Source organism: Leptonychotes weddellii, chromosome 3 (assembly GCF_054177405.1).
Source record: "Leptonychotes weddellii isolate Sample4059 chromosome 3, ASM5417740v2, whole genome shotgun sequence".
Taxonomy (NCBI): domain Eukaryota; kingdom Metazoa; phylum Chordata; class Mammalia; order Carnivora; family Phocidae; genus Leptonychotes; species Leptonychotes weddellii.
Window position 1 is genome coordinate 30,272,887 of NC_138371.1, and position 22,962 is coordinate 30,295,848.

The 22,962-nt window shown below is 40.9% G+C and overlaps 1 protein-coding gene and 1 pseudogene across 1 annotated transcript in view; one reads left to right on the top strand and one right to left on the bottom strand.

The window, feature by feature from the left end:
* Positions 1-14,857: 14,857 nt before the first annotated feature.
* LOC102743184 (small ribosomal subunit protein uS2B pseudogene) lies at positions 14,858-16,269 on the bottom strand (annotated as a pseudogene).
* Positions 16,270-17,620: 1,351 nt separating this feature from the next.
* SUMO1 (small ubiquitin like modifier 1) overlaps positions 17,621-22,962 on the top strand; it is a 27,945-nt gene continuing 22,603 nt past the window's right edge. The window contains exon 1 of the mRNA XM_006734570.3: positions 17,621-17,778. Within this exon, the coding sequence (XP_006734633.1) occupies positions 17,767-17,778 (12 nt within the window). The 5' untranslated portion in view covers positions 17,621-17,766. The remainder of the gene's footprint in view (positions 17,779-22,962) is intronic.

The window sequence follows — 22,962 nt, forward strand, 5'->3', positions numbered from 1 at the left end:
GGTGATGGGTATTGAGGAGGGCACATTCTGCATGGAGCACTGGGTGTTATGCACAAACAATGAATCATGGAACACTACATCTAAAACTAATGATGTAATGTATGGGGATTAATATAAGAATAAAAGAATAAATAAATAAATATAAAAGCCCAATAAACAAATAAAGATGAAAAAAAATTTTTTTTTAAGTAATCTCTACACCCAATGTGGAGCTCAAGCTCACGGCTCCAAGATCATGGGTTGTATGCTCTACCAACTGAGCCAGCTGGGCGCTCCAGTGTTCCTCACCTTTTAAAATGTTTTATATTTTATGATGCTTTGACATCTTGGGATCTTAAGGACCCAGCAAGGAACTGCCCCTTCCAGAGTTAGCAAATTCCTAGAGATCAGAAAGGACTTACCTGGGAACAGGCCTTTGATATGCAAACCAATGAATCCTGAGTCCACACCTCCTTTTGTCAGGTTCCTGCAGTTGAGGACACTAACCTTCTGCCCTAAATCACTACAGGCCAGGTACTGGGCACCTGGGCACCACACCTATTGCCGAGAGCCCACAGAAATCAAACTATCCAATCCTAAACCTGCTCAGCTTGCTTACCCTGCCTCACCCATTCCTTCCTGAGAAAACCAAAATGAAAGCTTTGCCTACTCTCCTCCCAACCCCCTCCTTCGGCCTCATGGTGGTTGCCCTGTGGTCTTATGAGATGTGATGTGCCTCCTCCTTCTAGGGATCCATGAGTATAAAAACTTCTTCCTTTATGACAGTTTCTGTGTCTCCATGTCTTACTGTGCCTGATGAAAACAAATCCCAAATACAATTTAAAAGTCATGCCCTTCCTAAAATAAAACCATATGATGAGTTAGAAGAATACTACAGAATGTAAGCTCAGTAAGAGTAGAGGCTTTATGTGTTTTGTTCACTGCTTAAAGTGGGATGCAACTGTAAAAACAAACAAACCAACAAACCTACATGGCATTTACATAGCAAGTGGGTGGTGGGCTGCAATGAATCTAAAATCTGTCCATGGAAAGAAGGTTAGTCATGAGATACAGTGGCAAAACATTTGGCAAAATTGTTGCCTGAGATTACTTGAGCAGCAGGCTATGTGTCTACTGAGTCCTGGGAGAATAGAAAATAGAAACTTAATAGAGGTTATTTTTAACAGTGTGTGCAAGATATTAAAACAGAGATGAGATCAGGAAAGAATTCCCTCACGGGTTTGTAAAAAGAAATAGAAGGGAATGGAATTTAAAACTTGGAATCTTGCAGGTAAAAATTCTGACTGCTTCTACACCTCAATAATAAGAAATCAGTTAAGAAAGGCTTTGAGCTGGGGCATCTGGGTGGCTCACTCAGTTAAGCGTTTGACTCTTGATTTCAGCTCAGGTCATAATCTCAGGGTCATGAGATTGAGCCCTATGTCTGGCTCTACGCTGGGCATGGGGCCTGCTTAAGATTCTCTCCCTCTCCCTCTGCCCTCCCCTCCATGAATGCTCTCCCTCTTAAAAATAAAAAATCTATATTAAAAAAAAAAAAAGAAAGGCTTTGAGCCGTTCCTCTTCCTCTTTCCCTTTTATTTTCTCTTCTTTTTTTTCCCTTTCCCTTCCAAAACTCTTCCATCCAAAGTCATTAGATGAAGCTGAGAAGTAAGTGTCGATACGGTATCACCTGGACAGAGGGTCAGAGTTGGCCTGGGGTAAGAAGGGTGTCCTGTGGAGGGGAGGCCTAGCAATGGGTATCAGAACTTGGGGAGGGGGAGGAAGACATTCATGCCGATGGTTGCCCAGTACAGGATATTGGCGTTTGAGTGGAGTGAGGGCATCCCTGTGGGGTAGCAGGCTGTTGGGAGGTATTAGAACCTTCAGAGGTGTTGACCCACCCCCAGAGAAAGAGACCTTTACTATATTTACCCAATGGGATTTCAGAATTGCTATGACCTAGTGAGTACTGTGTGTTCAATTCTTCCTTCTTCTGAATGAGAATGTTTTTCAGTTTTCCTGTCTTTACTGCATTACCAATGAGTATTGGTGTGTCTGGGCAGATTATTTGTCTTTTTAGTTCATAGGTCACCAGACTATAAAGAGCCATATCCGAGCCTGTTGGAGAAAACTGGACATTAACTGGAGAGCTTGGACTTTGAGCTGAATGTATTTACTGGGTGGAACTTTGGGCTGTCCTCTTTGGGGATGGGGAGAGTATTATCTAGGAAAAATAGTAAGCAGGATATTTGGTGACAAAAAGAGCTGACTCTGCCACAGGTTCACTAAATGGTCACCAATCTCTTTTCCTTTCATTGAGTCACAAGAAAATGACATATCCCAGGCTTATTTGCTTGGGGCTATGTGTCTGGATTCTGGCCAATGGGATATGGGTGAAGTCAAGTTCCACTTCTAGCCTGCCTTATTATATCCCTTGACCTCTTGAATGCAGAGAGGATCCAATCCAGAACTCTAAGAAGACCCTGGAACAAGGACTGGTAAACTATCATCCATGGGTGAAATCCAGCCCACCACGTTTTTTTGTAAATAAAGGTTTGTTGGAACATAGCCATGCCCATTTATTTGTTTATTATCTATGGCTGCTTTCATGCCACAATGACAGAATGGTGACAGTTTGTCCCACAAAACCCAAAATATTTACTACTTATCTTTTTATAGAAAATGTTTGCATATACCTGCCTGAGAAGATGGTGCCATCATAAGTTGATAGGAGACAGAATCCTTGAATCAAAATATGAAAGGCTGCCTGCTAAACACCCAATTTGGGCTGTGATGTGAATTAAAAATAAAGCCTAATTTTGTTAAGACATTGAAATCTTTGAGTTATTTGTTAGTAGCTAGTTACCTTATTACTAAAATACATTTTTCCCCATACCCAGATCAGTGTCTGACTCATGGCAGGAACCAAATAATTATTTGTCTACAAAAGTAGTATATTCATGGTATAACAAACAATCTAAATGTTAGCCCCCCCCCCCATAACTTAGAATTTGGAAGTCCCTGTAATCCCTTCTCAAGAAATAACCATTGTTGAGGTACCTGGGTGGCTCAATCAGTTGGGTAAGTGTCCAACTCTTGATTTCAGCTCAGGTCATGATTTCAGGGTTTTGAGATCGAGACCCATGTCGGGCTCCGCTTAAGAGCATGGAGACTGCTTAAGATTCTCTCCCTCTGTTCCTCTCCACCTTCCTCTCTCCCTCTTCCCCCTCCTTCTCTCTAAAAAAAAAAAGAAAGAAAGAATCATTGTTAAGAGTTTGATGTATAAGATTGTAAACTCTGTGTGTGTGTGTATATGTATATAGCATATATGGGGCACCTGGGTTGCTCAATTGGTTGAGTGCCTGCATTTGGCTCAGGTCATGATCTCAGGGTCCTGGGATCAAGCCCCACACCGGGCTCCTTGCTCAGCGGGAAGTCTGCTTCTCCCTCTCCCACCACTTGTGCTCTCTCTCTCTAATAAATAAATAAATAAAATCTTTTTAAAAAACCAAAAAACCAAAACCCCCATATATTTATATATTACATTTATATTTATATATTTATATTATATTATGTATTATATAAACATAAATTATATGTTTATGGGGAGGTGATGGGAGGGTTGGGGTAATTGGGGAGGGTATGTGTTGTAATGAGCACTGGGTGTTATATAAGACTGATGAATCACAGACCTGTGCCCCTGAAACAAGTAATGCATTATATGTTAATTAATTGAATTTAAATTAAAAAAATTTTTTTATAAAGAAAGGAGCAGGAACTGGGGACTTTCCATGAAACCATCAGATAAAAGTGGTCACATAGCTTATAATTCCATTCATATACATTCTTGAAATGACAAAAATATAGGGATGGAAAACAAATTAGTGGTTCTCAGGGGTTAGAGATGGGGTGGGGGGATGACAACTACTATAAAGAAATAGCACAAAGGAGATCTTTGTGGTGATGGAATAGTCTGTGTCTTCATCAGGATGGTTTTTACATGAATTTATATATGTGATAAAATGGCATTGCACCGTTTACATGTACTGTAACAATGTTAAACTCCTGATTTGATATTTTACTGTAGTTACATAAGATGCAGCCATTGGGGAAAGGGGATAAAGAGTACATGGAACCTCTCTATACTATCTTTTCAACTTCCTGTGAATTTATAATTATTTCAAATTAAAAGCTAAAAAAACAAAACAAAAAATGAGTTTGATGTATAAGATTGTAAATTCTGTATGTATATGCTTTTATATATATAAAATAAACATTTATATATTATATTTATATATTTATATTATATATGATATAAGCATAAATTATTTATATTATATAAATATAATTATTTGTATACTATAAATATAATTTATATGAATATATGTATATTATATAAATATAATTATTTATATTATATATCAGATGACTTGGCATAGTGGATTAAGATAATGGGCTCTAGAGCCAAACTGCCTAGGTTCAGATTCCAGCTTTTTGTCTATGAGATCTTGGATAAGTTACTTAAACCACACCCCATTTTGCTGATCTGCAAACAGTGTTATTATAGACTTATTTCATAGGGTCATTGTGAATATTAAATAATTTATGTATTCTACTTAAGGAAGTGTCTTACAAATGGTGTTTGCTGTTATTAGTAATAGTAATAGTACTACTTTAGTAGCAGTTTTCTTCTCCCACAGAAATATAAATAATATAATTCCTCCTGCCCCCACTAAATATAGCTCATTTTTAATTGGATTATTAAAAAATGGGCAGATTTATCTGATATCGGATATGTCATTTGCAAATAACTTCTCCCATTCAGTAGGTTGCCTTTTAGTTTTGTTGGTTGTTTCCTTTGCTGTGCAGAAGATTTTTTTTTTTTTAATTTCTATACCCAATGTGGGGCTCAAATTTAAAACCCCAAGATTAAGACTCACATATTCTACTGATTGAGCCAGTGAGGTGCCCCAAGAAGCTTTTAAAAAAAGATTTATTTATTTATTTTAGAGGGGGGGGCAGAGGGAGAGGAAGAGAGAGAATCTCAAGCAGACTCCCTGCTGAGCGCAGAGCCTGACATGGGGCTTGATCTCATGACCCTGAGATCATGACCCTGAATCGCAATCAAGAGTCAGATGCTTAACTGACTGAGCCACCCAGTGGCCCCCCAAGAAGCTTTTTATTTTGATGTAGTCCCAAGTTTCTTTTTGCTTTTATTTCCCTTGCCTCGGGAGACATATCTAGAAAAATGTTGCAATGGCCAATGCCAGAGAAATTACTGCCTGTGTTGTCTTCCAGGTTTTTTTTTTTTAAGATTTATTTATTTATTTGAGAAAGAGAGAGAGTCGGGGGGGAGGGGCAGAGGGAGAGGGAGAGAATCTCAAGCCGACTCCTCGCTAAACGCAGAGTCTGACATGCGGCTCAATCTCAAGACCCTGAGGTCATGACCTGAACCGAAATCAAGAGTTGGACACTTAACTGACTGAGCTACCCAGGTGCCCCTCTCTTCTAGGATTTTTATGGTTTCAGGTCACCATTTAGGTCTTTAATCCATTTTGAGTTTATTTTTGTGTTACAGTGTAAGAAAGTGGTCCAGTTTCATTCTTTTGCATGTAGCTGTCTAATTTTCCCAACACCATTTCTTGAAGAGACTGTTTTTTTCCCATTGTATATTCTTTCTCCTCCTTTGTCGAAGATCAATAGACCATATAATTGTGGGTTTATTTACAGGTTTTCTGTTCTTTTCCATTGATTTATGTATCTATTTTTTGCACAGTACCATACTGTTTTGATTACTACAGTTTTGTAATATAACTTGAAGTATGGAACTGGGATACCTCCAGTTTTGTTTTTCAAGATTGCTTTGGCTATTCAGGGTCCTTTGTCCATACAAATTTTAGGATGGTTTGCTCTATTTCTGTGAAAAACGCTGTTGGTAGATTCATCTCATTTTAAAAATTGAAGGCATAGGGCACCTGGGTGGCTCAGATGGTTAAGCGTCTGCCTTCGGCTCAGGTCATGATCCCAGGGTCCTGGGATCGAGTCCCGCATCGGGCTTCCCGCTCCTTGGGAGCTTGCTTCTCCCTCTGTTTCTCTCTGTCTCTCGTGAATAAATAAATAAAAATCTTTAAAAAAAAAAAATTGAAGGCATAGGATTCTATTCTAGGTATATAGCATAATTTATGTAACTGATTCCCTACTGATAGAAATAGGATTATATACAATTTTTCAGCTAGTATTACAATGCTGTAGAGAACATCCTTGAATTGTTACTCTGTAAACAGTGTGTCAGTATTACTCAAGGGTAAATTCCTAGAATAGGAATGTCATGTTAAGTGGCACCTGGATGGCTCAGTTGGCTAAGGTTAAATGTCTGCCTTTGGCTCAGGTCATGATCCCAGGGTCCTGGGATTGAGTCCTGCATCAGACTCCTTGCTCAGGGGGAGGCCTGCTTCTCCATCTCCCTCTGCCTGACATTCCCCCTGCTTGTGCTCTCTCTATCTCTGACAAATAAATAAAATCTTTAAAAAAAGGAATATCATGTCAAATTTATGTATGTATAAAATTTTGATATTTTCAATTTGTCCTCCAATAAAACTGTATCATTTACACTCTCTCCATCCATGAATGAGAGTATTCATCTTCCAACCCATGACAATAGTAAGCATTATCTATCTTTTACTCTTTGCAAAACAGGTAGGTAAAAGATTGTATCTCATTTTTTTTAAGATTTTTATTTTTAAGTAATCTCCACCTAACATGGGACTTGAACTCACAACCCCAAGATCAAGAGTTGCATGCTCCACTGACTGAAGCATCCAGGTGCCCCGTATCTCATTTTAATGTGCATTTCTTTTATTATGGGAGATGCTGTCCTTCTTTTCATAGGGATGGGATTAGGATAAAAAGAATAAGCTATCTTTTCATCATACTTGGTTAGACTTACTGAGAACAAAGAAAGCCCAACAACTTCTTCATTTTTTTGAGCAAGTGAACCAATAAAGACACAACTGTTACTTAGGAAACCCTGTATCATAGCAAAAGCTAACATTCATTTTACTACTGTGTTTTTTAAATGATAGTTTTGCTTTATCCCAAGATGTCTCCTTTTTGAATTAAATAATAATGAAAATATTAATACAATATGTCAAATTTTGTGGGATAACGCTGAAGCTGTGTTTAAGAGTGAAATATTTACCTTTATTTTTTTGCTCCTCCCCAAAATATTTACTTCTAAAATTATATATATTTAGGGGTGCCTGGGTGGCTCAGTCGGTTAAGCATCTGATTCTTGATTTCAGGGTCATGAGTTGGGCCCCGTGTTGGGCTCTGGGTGTGGAGCCTACTTAAAAAAAAATACAAAATAAAAATACATATATTTATTAAAAAAGAAAAAAGGTTAAAAATCAGTGATCTCAGTATTAACCTCAAAAAGCTAAAAAAAAAACAAAAAAATTAAAAGCAAAAAAGCAGAAGAAGGGGTGCCTGGGTGACTCAGTCGTTGAGCATCTGCCTTCGGCTCAGGTCATAATCCCAGGGTCCTGGGATCGGCCCGCATTGGGCTCCCTGCTCAGCGGGAGGCCTGCTTCTCCCTCTCCCACTCCCCCTGCTTGTGTTCCCTCTTTCACTGTGTCCCTCTTTGTCAAATAAATAAAATCTTAAAAAAAAAAGCAGAAGAAAATGGCATAAAAGCAGAAAAAATAGCAGTAAACCTACAATATAGAGAATTAAGAAAGTAAAAGTGTTTTTTTTTAAACGACTAGTAAAATTAATATACATCTGATAAGACTGTTCAAGAAAAAATAGAGAAGGTACAAACAAGCTGTATCAAAAATAAAAAGGGAGCATCTTATTGATTCTACAGATTTAAAATATTTATATGCTTTGTTCTATACTTGATATATAATAGCTTCTTAATAACAATACTAATATTATTATTAATATTAAACTCATTTAAAATTTACACTTTTTGTCCCTAGATTATATCCTGTTAAAGATGTATAATCAGGTTACTGTCTTTGAAATAATTCACTAGGACACCTGGGTGGCTCAGTCAGTTAAGTGTCTGCCTTCAGCTCAGGTCATGATCTCACTCAGGGTCCTGGGATCGAGCCCCCATCGGCAGGGAGTCTGCCTCTCCCTCTGTCCGTCCCCCCCAATTTGTGCTCTCTCTCTCTCTCTCAAATAAATAAATAAAATCTTTAAAAGAAATGAAATAATTCACTAATGGCTAGACCATTGATTTCATATACAATTTGGGATGAGCTGGGTTTTTTTTGAAGAGGGAATAATAAGATATTTTACTCTTTTTAATTAAAAACATTTTTTAAAGATTTATTTATTTATTTGAGAGAGAGAGAGAGAGCGCACAAGCAGAGGGAGTGGCAGGCAGAGGGAGAAGCAGGCTCCCCACTGAGCAAGGAGCCTGATGTGGGACCCGATCCCAGGAGTCTGGGATCATGACCTGAGCTGAAGGCAGATGCTTAACTGACTCAGCCACCCAGTCGTCCCTTTTAACATTTTTTTTTTTTAGATTTTATTTATTTATTTGACAGAGAGAGAGACAGCAAGAGAGGGAACACAAGCCGACGGAGAAGCAGGCTTCCTGCAAAGCAGGGAGCACGATGCGGGGCTCGATCCCAGGACCCTGGGATCATGACCTGAGCCGAAGGCAGATACTTAACGACTGAGCCACTCAGGAGCCCCTAAAAATTAAAAAAAAAAAAAAAAAGACTTTATTTAATTATTTGAGAGAGAGAGCGAGAGAGAGTGAGCACTACTGGGGGGAGGGATAGAAGGAGAACCAATTGATATGTTCATCTATTCTTTTCATCTGAATAGTCTATTTTCCTTTTGATTTCCAGAAAAATTTACTCTGATTTTAGTCAATATTTTAACAAAGTATTTTTACATATTTGTTGAACTATATACAATATACATTTGAAATCGGAACAGAAAATAGGTCAGGTCCAAAAACTACCATTCCAAAGAGCATGTAAGTTACATTTGACTCTCAAAATCAAGTGGAAAAGTATCACAGTAAGAAGTCAGCGTTTTCAGGGCACCTGGGTGGCTCAGTTGGTTAAGCGACTGCCTTCAGCTCAGGTCATGATCCTGGAGTCCTGGGATCGAGTCCGGCGTCGGGCTCCCTGCTCGGCGGGGAGCCTGCTTCTCCCTCTGACCCTATCCCCTCTCATGCTGTTTCTCTCTCTCTCTCTCTCTCTCAAATAAATAAATAAATAAAATCTTAAAAAAAAGAAGTCAGCGTTTTCATTCTGGGTGCCTGGGTGGCTCAGTCGTTAAGCGTCTGCCTTCGGCTCAGGTCATGATCCCAGGGTCCTGGGATCAAGTCCCACATTGGGCTCCTTGCTCCGTGGGAAGCCTGCTTCTCCCTCTCCCACTCCTCCTGCTTGTGTTTCCTCTCTCTCTGTGTCTCTCTCTGTCAAAAAATAAATAAAATCTTAAAAAAAAAAAAAGTCAGCGTTTTCATTCTATATTCTCCTTTGACCCAATTTTTCTTTAACTTTTTTCTTTCCTCCTCCCCCTCCTCCTCCCCTTCCTCCTCCCCCCCCCCTTCTTCTTCTTCTTCTTCTTCAACTTCTCTATCTTCTGACTTCTTTTCCCAATGAGAAAATATGAGTGTGGGGTTGCAGGCTGCACTAGTTTCTAATTATATGTACAGTTCTATTAATAGAAGACCATATGTTAATCGCGCATATAGTTTAATTGAAAGGGCCTCTTCTTGAGAGCTACTGATATTCTAATAGGGGAATTATTTTAAAAATCGGGATAGTTGAAGTTCTTCTAAGCCTGTTGGAGGATCTGCCAAGAGATGGAAAATGTTTCCACTTTTTGTTACTTTGCTTTTGAATGGCACCTGAAGCAAAAGTTGGTGGTACCGCCTCTTTTGAACAAAGACAACTCTCTTTACTATTTTCTACCCTTCCTTACTTTTACTTTTTCTGCTTTCTCCAGCTCTTAAAAATGTTCTGACTACTAATGGCTCCTATAGACAGGGCTTAAATCCTTCAGACAGCAAAGAAGTTGTTTATCCCTGAACTCAGGAGTTTGTTCTTGGCTAGTTTGTCCATTAATTAACACAACTGAGGAATTCTACTTCACCCATACTGCCATGTTAATGCAGGAAAAACCTGTTGTGATTCTTTATGGGGGAAGAGAATGAGAGGAGAGATAAAGAGCCGGTGATACCAAGGCGTAGCTGCATAACAGATGTGCAGGTCATGTTTTAATTTTAATTTTTCCAAGAATCTTGTTTGAGAAATGGTGGAAAATTGGTCCAAGTTCTTTGTGTTCCTCAGTCTCTCCAATATGACTGTGAGAACACCATTCCTCCATTGAGTTTATTTATTTATTTATTTTTTTAAAGATTTTATTTATTTGACAGAGAGAGACACAGCGAGAGAGGGAACACAGGCAGGGGGAGTGGGAGAGGGAGAAGCAGACTCCCTGCCGAGCAGGGAGCCCGATGCAGGACTCGATCCCAGGACCCCACGATCACAACCTGAGCCAAAGGCAGACGCTTCACGACTGAGCCACCCAGGTGCCCCTCCACCATTGAGTTTAAAAACTTGTTCTTCCTCTTTACTGCCATCTGCCAAACTCATTCACTGGTTCAGTTGGCTTCCCTACACTCCACGCCCTGCAGTCATCTTGAGTGAAGTCAGTTTCTTTCTTCCTTTCTTTCTTTTGATTTTATTAATTTATTTGAGAGAGAGAGAGAGAGTGAGTGAGAGAGCACAAGCAGTGGGGAGAGGCAGAGGGAGAGGGAGAAGCAGACTCCCCGCTGAGCAGGGAGCCCGATGTGGGGCTCAACCCCAGGACCCTGGAATCATGACCTGAGCCAAAGGCAGATGCTTAATTGACTGAGCCACCCAGGCACCCCGTGAAATCAGTTTCTATGTGATAGAAACTATTATTCTATATTTATATAGAATAATATAGTATATTCTATATCTAATATTCTATTCCTTTATCTGCTCATTTCTGAGACTTTAACCTCACACTTCCATGGCCATATCCTAGTCCATGTTATCACCAAGAATTTCTCCACCTCTGAGATCTTAAATCCAAGCCACTCTCTTATTGCCATACCACACCTGAGAAACATAAGACACTTCTGGCAATAATTGTGGTTTACTCTGGCTGTGATTCTAGAGGTTAAGAGTGAGGAAAAAAACAAGAGGAATAAACTCCCAAGGGCATTCATCTAACTCTCAGAGGTTCAGTTGATTTTGATGGGTATCCTACAGGGAGCATTTCTTCTGTCCTTTCTACCCGTTGTAAATCACTGAAGGAACTGGAGTTCAAATACTGACTCCATCACTTGGGTGAATTCAATCTCTCTTGTCTCTGTATTCTCATCTATGAGATGAGGATAGTTTTATTACTTTATAAGACTAAGTGAAATAATAAATGTATAGTACTTGGAAGAGCATCTGCCACTCAATAAGTGTTAACAATTATCATCAACATTTATTATACATATATATACACACACACATATATATATATATACTTTTAGAGAGAGAGTGTGTGCACACAAGAAGGGGGAGGGGCAGAGAGAGAGGGAGAGAGAGAACCCTAAGTAGACTACCTGCTGAGCATGGAGCCCGATGTGGGGCTTGATCCCATGACCTCTAGATGATGACCTGAGCCAAAACCAAGAGTTGGCACCCAACTGACTGAGCCACCAGGTGCCCCAACAACATTTATATGTCAGTGATTCCAAATCTCTTAACTTCAGTCCAGAATTCTCTCAGTGCTCCAAATCATATCAACTGCTTCCTGGACATCTTTCCTTGGGTGATGCTGGGCACTGCACACTTACATTTAAAACTTACCATTTTTGGGGCACCTGGGTGGCTCAGTTGGTTAAGTGTCTGCCTTCGGCTCAGGTCATGATCCCAGGTCCTGGGATCGAGCCCTGCGTGGGGCTCCCTGCTCAGCAGAGAACCTGCTTCTCCCTCTCCCTCTGCCTGCCACTTTGCCTACTTGTGCTCTCTCTCTATCTCTCTGTCAAATAAATAAATAAAATCTTAAAAACAAACAAACAAAAACTTACCAATTTTTTCTTTGCAAATCTGCTCCTCTTCTCCAAGGTTTTCTTTTCTTTTCTTTTTTTTTAAGATTTATTTATCTGAAAGAGAGAGCACAAGTGGGAGGGGCAGAGAGAAAGAGAGAGAATCTCAAGCAGACTCCACACTGAGTGCAGAGCCTCACGCAGGGTTTGATCTCATGATCCTGAGACCACAACCCTAAGATCATGACCTGAGCCGAAACCAAGAGTTGTCACTTAACCAACTGAGCCATCCAGGTGCCCCTTCTCCAAGGTTTTGTATCAAATCTTTTTTTTTTTTTTTTTAAAGATTTTATTTATTTGACAGAGAGACATGCAGCGAGAAAGGGAACACAAGTAGGGGGAGTGGGAGAGGGAGAAGCAGGCTTCCCGCCGAGCAGGGAGCCTGATGCGGGGCTCGATCCCAGGATCCCGGGATCACGACCTGAGCCGAAGGCAGACGCTTAACGACTGAGCCATCCAGGCACCCCTGTATCAAATCTTAAAATGATATCACCATGTCAGGTTACTCAAGTCAGAATCCAATCAATTACCCAAACTTGCTGATTGTATCATCTTCATTTCCAGCCCTACTACCATCAGTCTAATTCCCTGTCATTCTCTTTTTTTCTTTTGGATTACTGCTGCAGCTTCCTAACTTACTTCCCTCTCATTCTCTTCTTTCCCTCCCTCTTATTGTCTTGCTTTTCCACACTGCAATCTTGTATTCTCACTTCCCCTGATTAAAAACACTTTATGTCCCCCTTGCCCCTCCACGTCCAGCCCTATGCATATCAGGATCAAGTCCAAATTTCCTAATATAGTTTACTAGATTTTCTGTGAATGGTCCCTTACTTTCCTTTCTGGTGTTTTCTTTCTAGCTCCTCCCTCCCAAACCATGGTTCTACCATACAGAATTTGTCATGCTTGCCTCTTTTCCTCTTCTCACTCATCTAGGCCAGGAAAAGCTCTTACTTCCCTCCCTCTAGCTCAAAATATGGTCCGTGGGATACAGAGGACCTGAGGCCTTTCCAGGAGGCCTGCAAGGTCAAAATTATTTTCATAATAATATTTAGATATTATTTGCTTTATTCACTGTGTGAACATTAGCACTGATAATGCAAAGCCATAGTTTATAAAACTGCTGGCATTTTAGCATGAATCAAGACAGTGATGCCAACTATGTTAGCATTCATTGTACTCCTCACTGTGACGCGCTTGAAAAAAAAAAAACTAGTTTCACCTAAGAATGTCCTTGATGAAACAGTAAAAAACTAATTGTGGTAGGCTGGACAATGGTCCCCTAAAGATGTCCACTTCTTTTTTTTTTTTTTTTAAGATTTTCTTTATTTATTTGACAAAGAGAGACAGGAGAGAGGGAACACAAGCAGGGGGAGTGGGAGAGGGAGAAGCAGGCTTCCCACCGAGCGGGGAGCCCGATGTGGGGCTCAATCCCAGGGTCCTGGGATCATGACCTGAGCCGAAGGCAGATGCTTAACGACTGAGCCACCCAGGCGCCCCAAGATGTCCACTTCTTACTCCCGGAAATATGAATATGTTACCTTCCATGGCAGATAGGATTGTGCAGGTGTGAATAAGGATCTTGAGATGAGGTGGTTATCCTGGATTACTTAGATAGTTCAATGTAATCACAAGAGTTCTTAGACAAGGGAGACATAAGGGTCAGAGTCAGAGAAGCAGATGTGACCACAGACAGAAGCTAAGGAGAAGGAGAGGTAGAGGGAAGAGTGTAGGGGAGGGAAGGTAGTTGCTAAAGATCCAGCAGGCTTTGGAGATGAAGGAAGGGACCACAAACCAAAAAATGCAGGTGGCCTCCTGAAGCTGAAAAAGGTAAGAAAAGGAATTCTCCTCTCGAGCCTCCAGAAGGAACATAGCCCTGCAACACCTTGACTTCTGACTTCAGAACTGTAAGATGATAAATTGTGTTGTTGTAAGCCATGAAGTTTGTGGAAATTTGTTATAGCAGCAGTAGGACACAAAAACACTAATTTTATTAATGAAGAAATACAGCTATTTCTTCTCCATAAGATGGCTATCTCCAGGAAAAGCACACAAAAGATTGAGTTACAAGGTGATTTAGCCACTTAAAAAAAAAAAGGAACACTGTTTTTAAGTGATAGAACAAATGGCAGGTCAATAATCATTATTCAGACTTAGAAATATAGCAGATATTTTCTCAAAAAAATGGACAAATAAGTCTAACAAAGAAAACAATTGCCAATATTTGTTGTCAATGACAAAATCTGAGCTTTTACACAAAAATTAGCATTTTGGAAAACTTGTATTCATCATTGTGAATTTGACAGTGATGAATACAAGTTTTTTTCTGATAAGTCCAAAAATAATATTATTGACGATGTTTTTTGATGAGTCTGTGAAAATTATATGATTTTTAAAATTTTATAATGAAATGTGTCACCATTTAGGAAATCTATATGATTCAGTGAGTCAATGTTTTTTACTTATTTATTTAAATTTTTATTTATTTTTTATTTTTATTTTTTTAAAGATTTTATTTATTTATTTGACAGGGAGAGAGACAGCGCAAGAGGGAACACAAGCAGGGGGAGTGGGAGAGGGAGAAGCAGGCTTCCCACGGAGCGAGGAGCCCGATGCAGGGCTTGATTCCAGGACCCTGAGATCATGACCTGAGCCTAAGGCAGACACTTAACCGACTGAGACACCGAGGAGCCCCTAAATTTTTCTTTTTAAAATTTTATTTATTTATTTGTCAGACAGAAAGAGCACAAGCAGGGGTGGGCAGCAGAGGGAGAGGAAGAAGCAGGCTCCCCACTGAGCAGGGAGCCCGATGCGGGGTTCAATCCCAGGACTCTGGGATCATGACCTGAGCAGAAGGCAGATGCTTAAAAGACTGAGCCACCCAGGCGCCCTGCCGTGGCCGGCTGAGTGCTCCAGTCCTCGGGAGGGAACCGCTGAATAGGCACCGAGGGCCCCTGCTCACCTTCAGACCAGTCTGCCACCTCAGGTTGAAGAGCAGTGAACCTAGGAGCTGGAGCCGTCCATTCATGCTGAAATTCCTCCTTGGTCACAGCCTTCTCTGCAGTGGCCTGCTCTTCCTTTTCAATCTCTTCAGGACCCTATAGAAGTACAGATCAGGCATGACCTCCCATGGGTGTTCATGGGAAATGGTGCCACGCATGCACAGAACTTCCCTGGCCAGCATCTACCACAGCAGACCCACTGAGTGAGCTCCCTTGTTGCAAGGCCCATACAGTGCAGGGGAGAGTCTGTGTTAACGGAGCGGTGGTAGGCAGGTTAACATAAGATGAATCTGTGAGAGGCTGGTGATCAGCCCTGGGATCAGTAGCCACCGTAAGTCTCAGCTCCCAGAAGGCTGTCTGGATCCGGTTAGTGAAGCTTCCAGCAATAGGAGTGGTTCAGGTAGCAGCAGCGAACTTCAGCACAGCTCGCTGGCCAGTATTCCTGGACGATATGACACTGACATCAGCTGACTTTTCAATGGCAACAATGGCACGAGCTGCCAGCAGAAGCTTCTCCCAGGTTCTCTTCAGATTTATGATGTAGATACCATCGCTTTTCCTTTTGTAGATGTACTGTTCCATTTGGAAGTCAAGGCGGGTACCACCTAAGTGGGTTCCTGCTGCAAGGAATTTGAGGACATCCTCCTCCTTCATTTGCAGGACATCAATGTCTCTGGACATTGTGAAAGTTTCCCTTTAAGTTACAATGGGAATGCAAAACAACACTGTAGGGACCTCTCCCTGGGTAGCACGGAAAGGTCCAAAGCATTTTATATTTCCACTTAGCAGTATACAAGTTCCAATTTCTCCATATCTTTGTCAATTATTGTCATCTGTCTTTTTGATTCAGATATTCTAGTAGGCATGAAGTGGTATCTCATTGTGTGTGTGTGTGTTTTAATTTATTCACTTCAGAGAGAGAGAGAGAGAGAGAGGCAGCATCCATGTGCACAGTCCAGCAGGCGGAGGGGAGGAGAGAGAGAAGCAGACTGCCTGCTGAGCGGGGAGCTGGACATGGGGCTTCATCCCACGACCTGGTGAACACGACCTGAGCCGAAATCAAGAGTCGGAAGCTCAATCGGCTGAGCCACCCAGGTGCCCCTCATTGTAGTTTTAATATGCATTTCTCTGATGGCTAATAATGGTGAACGTTTTTCATGTCCATTTGTCCATTTGCATATTTTCTTAGGAGCAATGTCTATTCAGATCTTTTGCCCATTTAAAAATGGCATTATTTATATTTTTAGGATTGAATTGTAATAGTTCTTTCTGTATTCTGAATATTAGATCCTTATCAGATATATTATTTGCAAATATTTTCTTCATTCTTTAGATTTTTTCAACACAAAAGACAAAAGTTTTTAATTTTGATGAAGTTTAATTTATTTATTTTTCTTTGGTTGCTTGTGTTTTTGGTGTCATACCTAAGAATCCATTGCCTAATCAAAGGCCAAGGAGATTTATGCCTATGTTTTATCCTGAGTTTTTTTTTTTTATTAACTTATTTATTTAGAGAGAGTGCGCAGGTGGGAAGGGCAGAGGCAGAGAGAGAGAGAGAATCTCAAGCGGACTGTGCTGAGCGCAGAGGCAAGATGGGGTTTGATGTCACAACCCTGAGAACATGACCTGAGCAAAACTGAGAGTCCCTTGCTTAACTGAGTCACCTAGGCGCTCCATCTCCTCAGAGTTTTATAGTTTTGGTGCTTACATTTAGGCCTTTGGTCCATTAAAGTTAATTTTTCATATGTTGTGAGGTAGTGATCCAAATTCAGTGTTTTGCACGTGGATATCCAGTTGTCTCAGTAACATTTGTTGAAAAATCCTTTCACCATTAAATTGTCTTGATATTCTTGTAAAAAATTAGTCAGTGTGTCAGGGTTTATTATTTCCAGAATCTCAATTCTATTTCATTTGTCTAAATCCTTATCTTCTACCCTTATGCTAGCAGGGCCACTGTATTTTAAAGAAGTCATATAAACAATCATTCTTTAACTTAAAGCAACTAATTCAAGGGTCAGAATTACCTCCCCCTCCCCACTGGTTTAAAACTTTCCCAAGAATCTCTTTCATCAGTAGCCATCAAGATCGTATCCAATGGGATCGTTTTGTTTTGTTTTGCTTTTTTTAAAAAAAATCAAGGTCATGTGCTAGGCAGAGTGGCCGATTAATCAAAAGTTAGCTGTACGGTAAAAAGCACTAGTATTCAATCCACTGTACTTGGGGAAGTTGACGAGCAAGGCCAGGAAGAGACAATAGAAATATCTTAGCTCAGCTTTCCAAAAACGTGCTAGGTGTCAGAGGGGCAGGAGTGCGGCTGTTAGTATGTTTCCAAACACTAAGACGCGGAACTTTTCCCCTGGAGGACAGGCTCCGGACGGAGGCGAAAGGTCTAGTCCTCAGTGGAGCTGAGGAGACTGTTGTTAATTCACTCGAGCGACCACCAATAAAGCAGCTCCTGGGCCCTCTCGCCTCGGGGCAGCTCCCCCACCCGTTTTCCCGCCTCGCCTTTCCTCTTTTCCCTATCCCTCCTCCCAACCCGTAGCGGAAGTGACGCAACGCGTAGCGGAAGTCCCTCCAGCCGCGGTGTTGTGCTGTGGGGAAGATAGACGGATTTGTAAACCCCGGAGCGAGGTTCTGCCTACCCGAGGCCGCTGCTGTGCGGAGACCCTGGGTGAAGCCACCGTCACCATGTCTGACCAGGTACTGGGTCGGGAGCGGTGCTTTGGCCGTGGCCGAGGCCTTACTCGTCTGGTCCGCCTGCCTCTCGGCTGGGGCCGGGGATGGAGACGCGGGGGAGGGGAGCGCGGAATGGGGGAGGGGGCGGCCGGTGGGACTCGGCCGGAGAGGGAGGGGAGTGGACTAGTGTCGGAGACGCTGGGGCCTGCCGCGGGCCTCCGGGAGCCGCCCTGCTCCTCTCCGGGCCTGCTCATCACCCCCTGTGCCCCAGCGTCTCTGATTGCGGCCTCCCTCGAGTGGTTCCCCCTTCTTTTTCCGGGGTCGACCAGGTGCAGAGCCCAGCTTCCACCTCCCTGAGAGGGTCCCTGGGGAACACGTCCGTCTCTCTGTCCTGGAGACTGACTGCAGAAGCAGGGCGCTAGGCCCCAGTTATGTAACGGGAGAGAATCCTAGCCCGGGAGACTCTCTGGCCCTGAAAAGCGGGTGGACTCCACTTTTTGGGTCTCGGTGTTTAGATAGTCCAGGAGTGGGGACGTGGGGGCGGGAGACGTCTGGTGTTGCTGGGAACCTAAAAAGCTCTGCTTTCTGTTGGGATTGCAGCTAGGGCAGGGCCGCCGCTGCTCGGCTGAGTCTTTTTCCGTGTGGTGGTGCAGAGCTGTCGCCTCTTTTCTTGTACTTTCCCATTTCTTACTCGGGATTGGTTCAGCAACTCTCCAGTTGTAAGAGAGCGCTCAGAATAACCAAGAAACAAAGTAGAACAAAACTGCCAGAGCAACAGAAAACATTCATCTGGGCATTAACCTCAAGCTGACTGATACTTTTGAGGGAAAGGATAGGAAAACTGCGTGTGTGTAGAGCAGTTGCATAATAGTCACAGAAAGCTGTGAAAGCTATAACGGCAGAGTGTACCATCTCAGTGTTAATATCAAGAATTTACTTGGGATTTGCACTCGATCAGGAGTGTTCAGTTTTGCTTCGTAAGTTTTTCTTCCTCATCCTTCTTCAGTTAACCACGTTTATAGCTAGTTTTTAATTCATAAGGTTTTTGTCTGGACTTCGTTTTGTTTGCTCAGAAGACTTTGACTTTTAAAAGTCTTTTTGGATCTTTTGCTTGTTTAGTGATAGTTATCTAGAAAATTTGTTTTTCATTCAACTCCATAATGTACTTGAACTTTTAAATTTAACACAGTTATTCCCCTGGCTTTTAACCCGGTTCAGTTTTGTACCACTGGGTGAGAGCAAGTGAGGCTTTTGTGGATTTGTACTATTGGGCAAATGTACACTGATATTTTTATAGCTTAATCATAATCTAGATTAGTTTTGGATGGATCTTCTTAACAGTCTAGATTAATTCCTAAATTGGTATGGGAATTATAAGTGGCATTATAAGTATCTCCCTGGATAGTTGTTTACTTGGTTACCAGGGAGGAAAGAACAGGTAAATGCTAAGTTTCATCAGCCTTTTATTTTGATGTTAGGAAGCATGTTGAAATTTACTATAGTCTGATGAAAGAGCAATGTACAGAAAGAATTATAAACTAAATTGTAGAATTTATTGCTCCAGTTTGAATTCCAGTCATTAAGAGAGACATGAAGGAAGAAATAATGGACTTTGTACACTAACAGGTGGCCAGATGTTCTTCAGATTCTTTTTTAGAAGGTCCTTGAGGTCAGAACTATTTTAATGATAATACTAGGAATTATTGGTCTTTTTCATTGTCATCCTTTCATGAATGTTCACTGGTGTTTTCTAAACACTAACATGACGTGTGATATCACAACAGATTGAAATGTAGAAACAGATGTGAAAATCCAGCTGTTTTCTCTTATAAGCCAGACATTAAAGAGATTTGCAAAAATGCAAAATAGTGTTGTTCTCGCTAGGTTTTTTTTTTTTAAGATTTTATTTATTTATTCATCAGAGAGAGAGAGAGAGAGCAAGCGAGCACAAGCAGGGGAAGCGGCAAGCAGAAGGAGAAGCAGGCTCCTCACTGAGCAAGGAGCCCAATGTGGGACTTGATCCCAGGATCCTGGGATCATGACCTGAGCTGAAGGTAGATGCCCAACCACGGAGCCACCCAGGCGTCCCTCGCTAGTTTTGTTTTCAAAAACATTTTCAATAAAAAATATGTTATCTGCTGATAAATAGTGGGTTTATTGTTATTTTTGAATGAATTAATGAATACTTAAAACATTTCTCAGTTTCAATGTTTGATACTGTAGACCTCAATAAATATAACCAACCTAACAAAAGCTTTATGGGGTTCTAAATAATTTCTAAGAGTGTAAAAGAGTAATGAGACCAAAAAGTTTGAGAACTGTTGCTCTAGTCTGTTTCACCAGCATCGTTATTAATAATCAAGACCCAGTACAATATCAGTGTTGGGTGCTAAGGATTTAAAGTGGTACGAAGCTGAACTCTTACCCTTAAGAGGCTTATGAGCAAGAGTAAGAATCTCAAGTTATTACTGTGCAATATCAGCAGCATGAGACTGAACCACAGCCCAAGAGGCAATATTAGCTTAAACCAAGATCTTTTTAGAAGGATGCCTTTTCTGAGGCACCTCTCAGAAGTTTGTTGTCTGGTGCTAAGATATTGCAGTTGAGTAACAATTTTAGGTTAAAAAATAGGTGGACATTAAAATCAAATGACTTAAATTGCTGGATTCTCCATTGATGAGTGAAAAATTATTATTTTGTGAATTTGAGTGAAATACTTTCTTATAATTCTAACAATGCCAGCATTATCTAGTGGATTTGTGAACCATTACTGAATAATCCTCTAGAACAGGTTCTAAACCCAAAATTCATGGACCCTAAGGGCCGAAAATCCATTGAAATTGTATGGTGTTTTGTGAGTATTTGTACACGTGTATTTTTTCTTTTAGAGAGAAAGGGCCCATAGCTTTCATCAGAGGTACACGACCCCTCAGAAAGGATAAAGACTAGCCTTTAACCAATAATAGATCTCATTGGGTGCTCTCCTTTAGCCTGGTCTCACCTTGCAGCAAATCTAAGCACTTATATAGAACCAGAAGCTTACTATCAAAATGGGTATGGGTAATTTGAACAAATATTTTCCCTTCCTTCTTCCTTGTATTCAGGTTTATAGTGTTCAACCCCCTTCTCCCCTATGCCCAAGTCATCAAAGGGAGCATGAACTTCAGCTCTTTAATTCAGGTCTGTTAATTTGTAATAATTGGATGACTGATTTACTTGAAATGCTAACTGAATCTGTTGTGAGCAGGTTCACTCTCCCCACTCCCACCTCAGAGAGAGTCTAAATGATTTTCTTTTATTTTCCTTTTAGTCAAGGATTTGGAAGCATTGTGTAATTCTGGTTATCTGTTGGTACCTTACAAACTACCTCAAAACTTAGTGGCTTAAATCAGCAGTTTTATATTTTGCTCATATATCTGCAATTTGGGCAGGGCTCTGTGGGCTGGACTTACCACTGCTTTTTGGTGTGTGGGGCCTCAGCTGGGATTATATGGTTGGGGGTTGGGATGGATGGGCTCTTCATAAAGTCACAAGGTCTCTCTGAGGCCATGTGTTTTGTGCAATATAGGGACTCCAGGGTATTGATCTGTGGTGGCTCAGGGCGAGCAAGAGTGTGAATGTTCCCAGAGAACCCTAAGTGGAAACCTCAAGCTTCCTTAGGACCTCGCCTTGGAAGTCACCTCCGCATTCTGTTGGTCAGGCAGATCACTAAGACCAGCCCAAATTCAAGGGAAAGGCATTTATTTATTTATTTTGGGGAGGTAATTGACATATAACATGTTAGCTTCAGATGTACAGCATAATGATTTAATATTTGTGTGTGTATTGTGAATTGATCACCCCAATATGTCTATTTAACAACCATCACCACACAGTTACAATTTTTTTTCTTGTAATGAGAACTTAAGATCTAATCTCTTAGCAATTTTCAAATATGCAGTACAGTATTACTAACTATAGTCAACAAGGGAAAGGCATTTAGATTTCATTTCTCAATGGGAACAGTAACAAAGAATTTATGGTTATCTTTAATCTACCACATTAATGGTATTTCTTCTGTCAGGATAGCATTATTCCCTGCAATATTCTTTATATCTTCCTTGTTGTTGATGTTTACTGATATTACTGTTAGCTTGAGATAGCAGGAGAATATGATGAATTGGATATATATTAAAATTCATAATTATGCTACTATTTATATCACATAATAAGATTGGTAAACTGTAGCTATGACTTGAGCATGTAGTTAGTGATACATACAGTAAGCATTCTATGCCCTAGGAGAGGATTGATACAGTCTCTCTTCTCTCTGATAGGTATATGAGGTGCTGCTAGTGCATGTTGCAGACATACAGGTTATAATAAAACATTGCGAATGTCACCCAAACAATATTTAATAGTATTTTGAAAACCGAGTATGATTGTTATGGTTGGAGTACTCATGAAGGTTAGTTGAATAGTTCAAATTCAGAACTGTAAAGCAGTTGTCAAATATGTCTTCATACTTGTTAACCCCCTTAGCAGTTAGAAGGTCTCTATTAGCCATAATCTCGCCTGGAATAAACCTCTTTGGTTATGATACTGCCAGCAAAGCTGAAAATGTCTCTATTACAGCTTGTATATATAGTGTTACAATTATGTACTTAAGTGTCTTTCTCCATTAGACTGCTTTTGAGGGTCAGGAATCAGGCTTTATTCATTCTTTTTTCCTAAAGTGCCCAGCACAGTGACTAGATAGTAAGTTTTTGAAGGAATGAGTGGTCACATTCATTCACTTAACATGTATTTATTGAATGGCAATATGTACTAAGCACCATTCTAGGCCCTAGAATTGGAAAGCTGCCTCAAAAACTTGAAGCAGCTGGTATCTTCCTCCTCCTCTTTCAGCCTCCATGATGTTTCTTCGCTATTGAGGAAGGGTTGGTTGTCATGGAGTAGTTTTCATGATGTTTTTACATTCCTTTTAATTTTTTTTAAGATTTTATTTATTTTTTGAGAGAGAGAGCGAGAGAGAGAGCACAGACAGCCGGGAGAGGGAGAAGCAGGCTCCCCACTGAGCTGGGAGCCTGACGTGGGGCCCTATCCCAGGACCCTGGGATCCTGACCTGAGCCCAAGGCAGATGGTTAACCAACTGAGCCACCCAGGCACCCCTTTACAGTCTTTCTTTTTTTTTTAAAAAGATTTTATTTATTCATTTGACAGAGAGA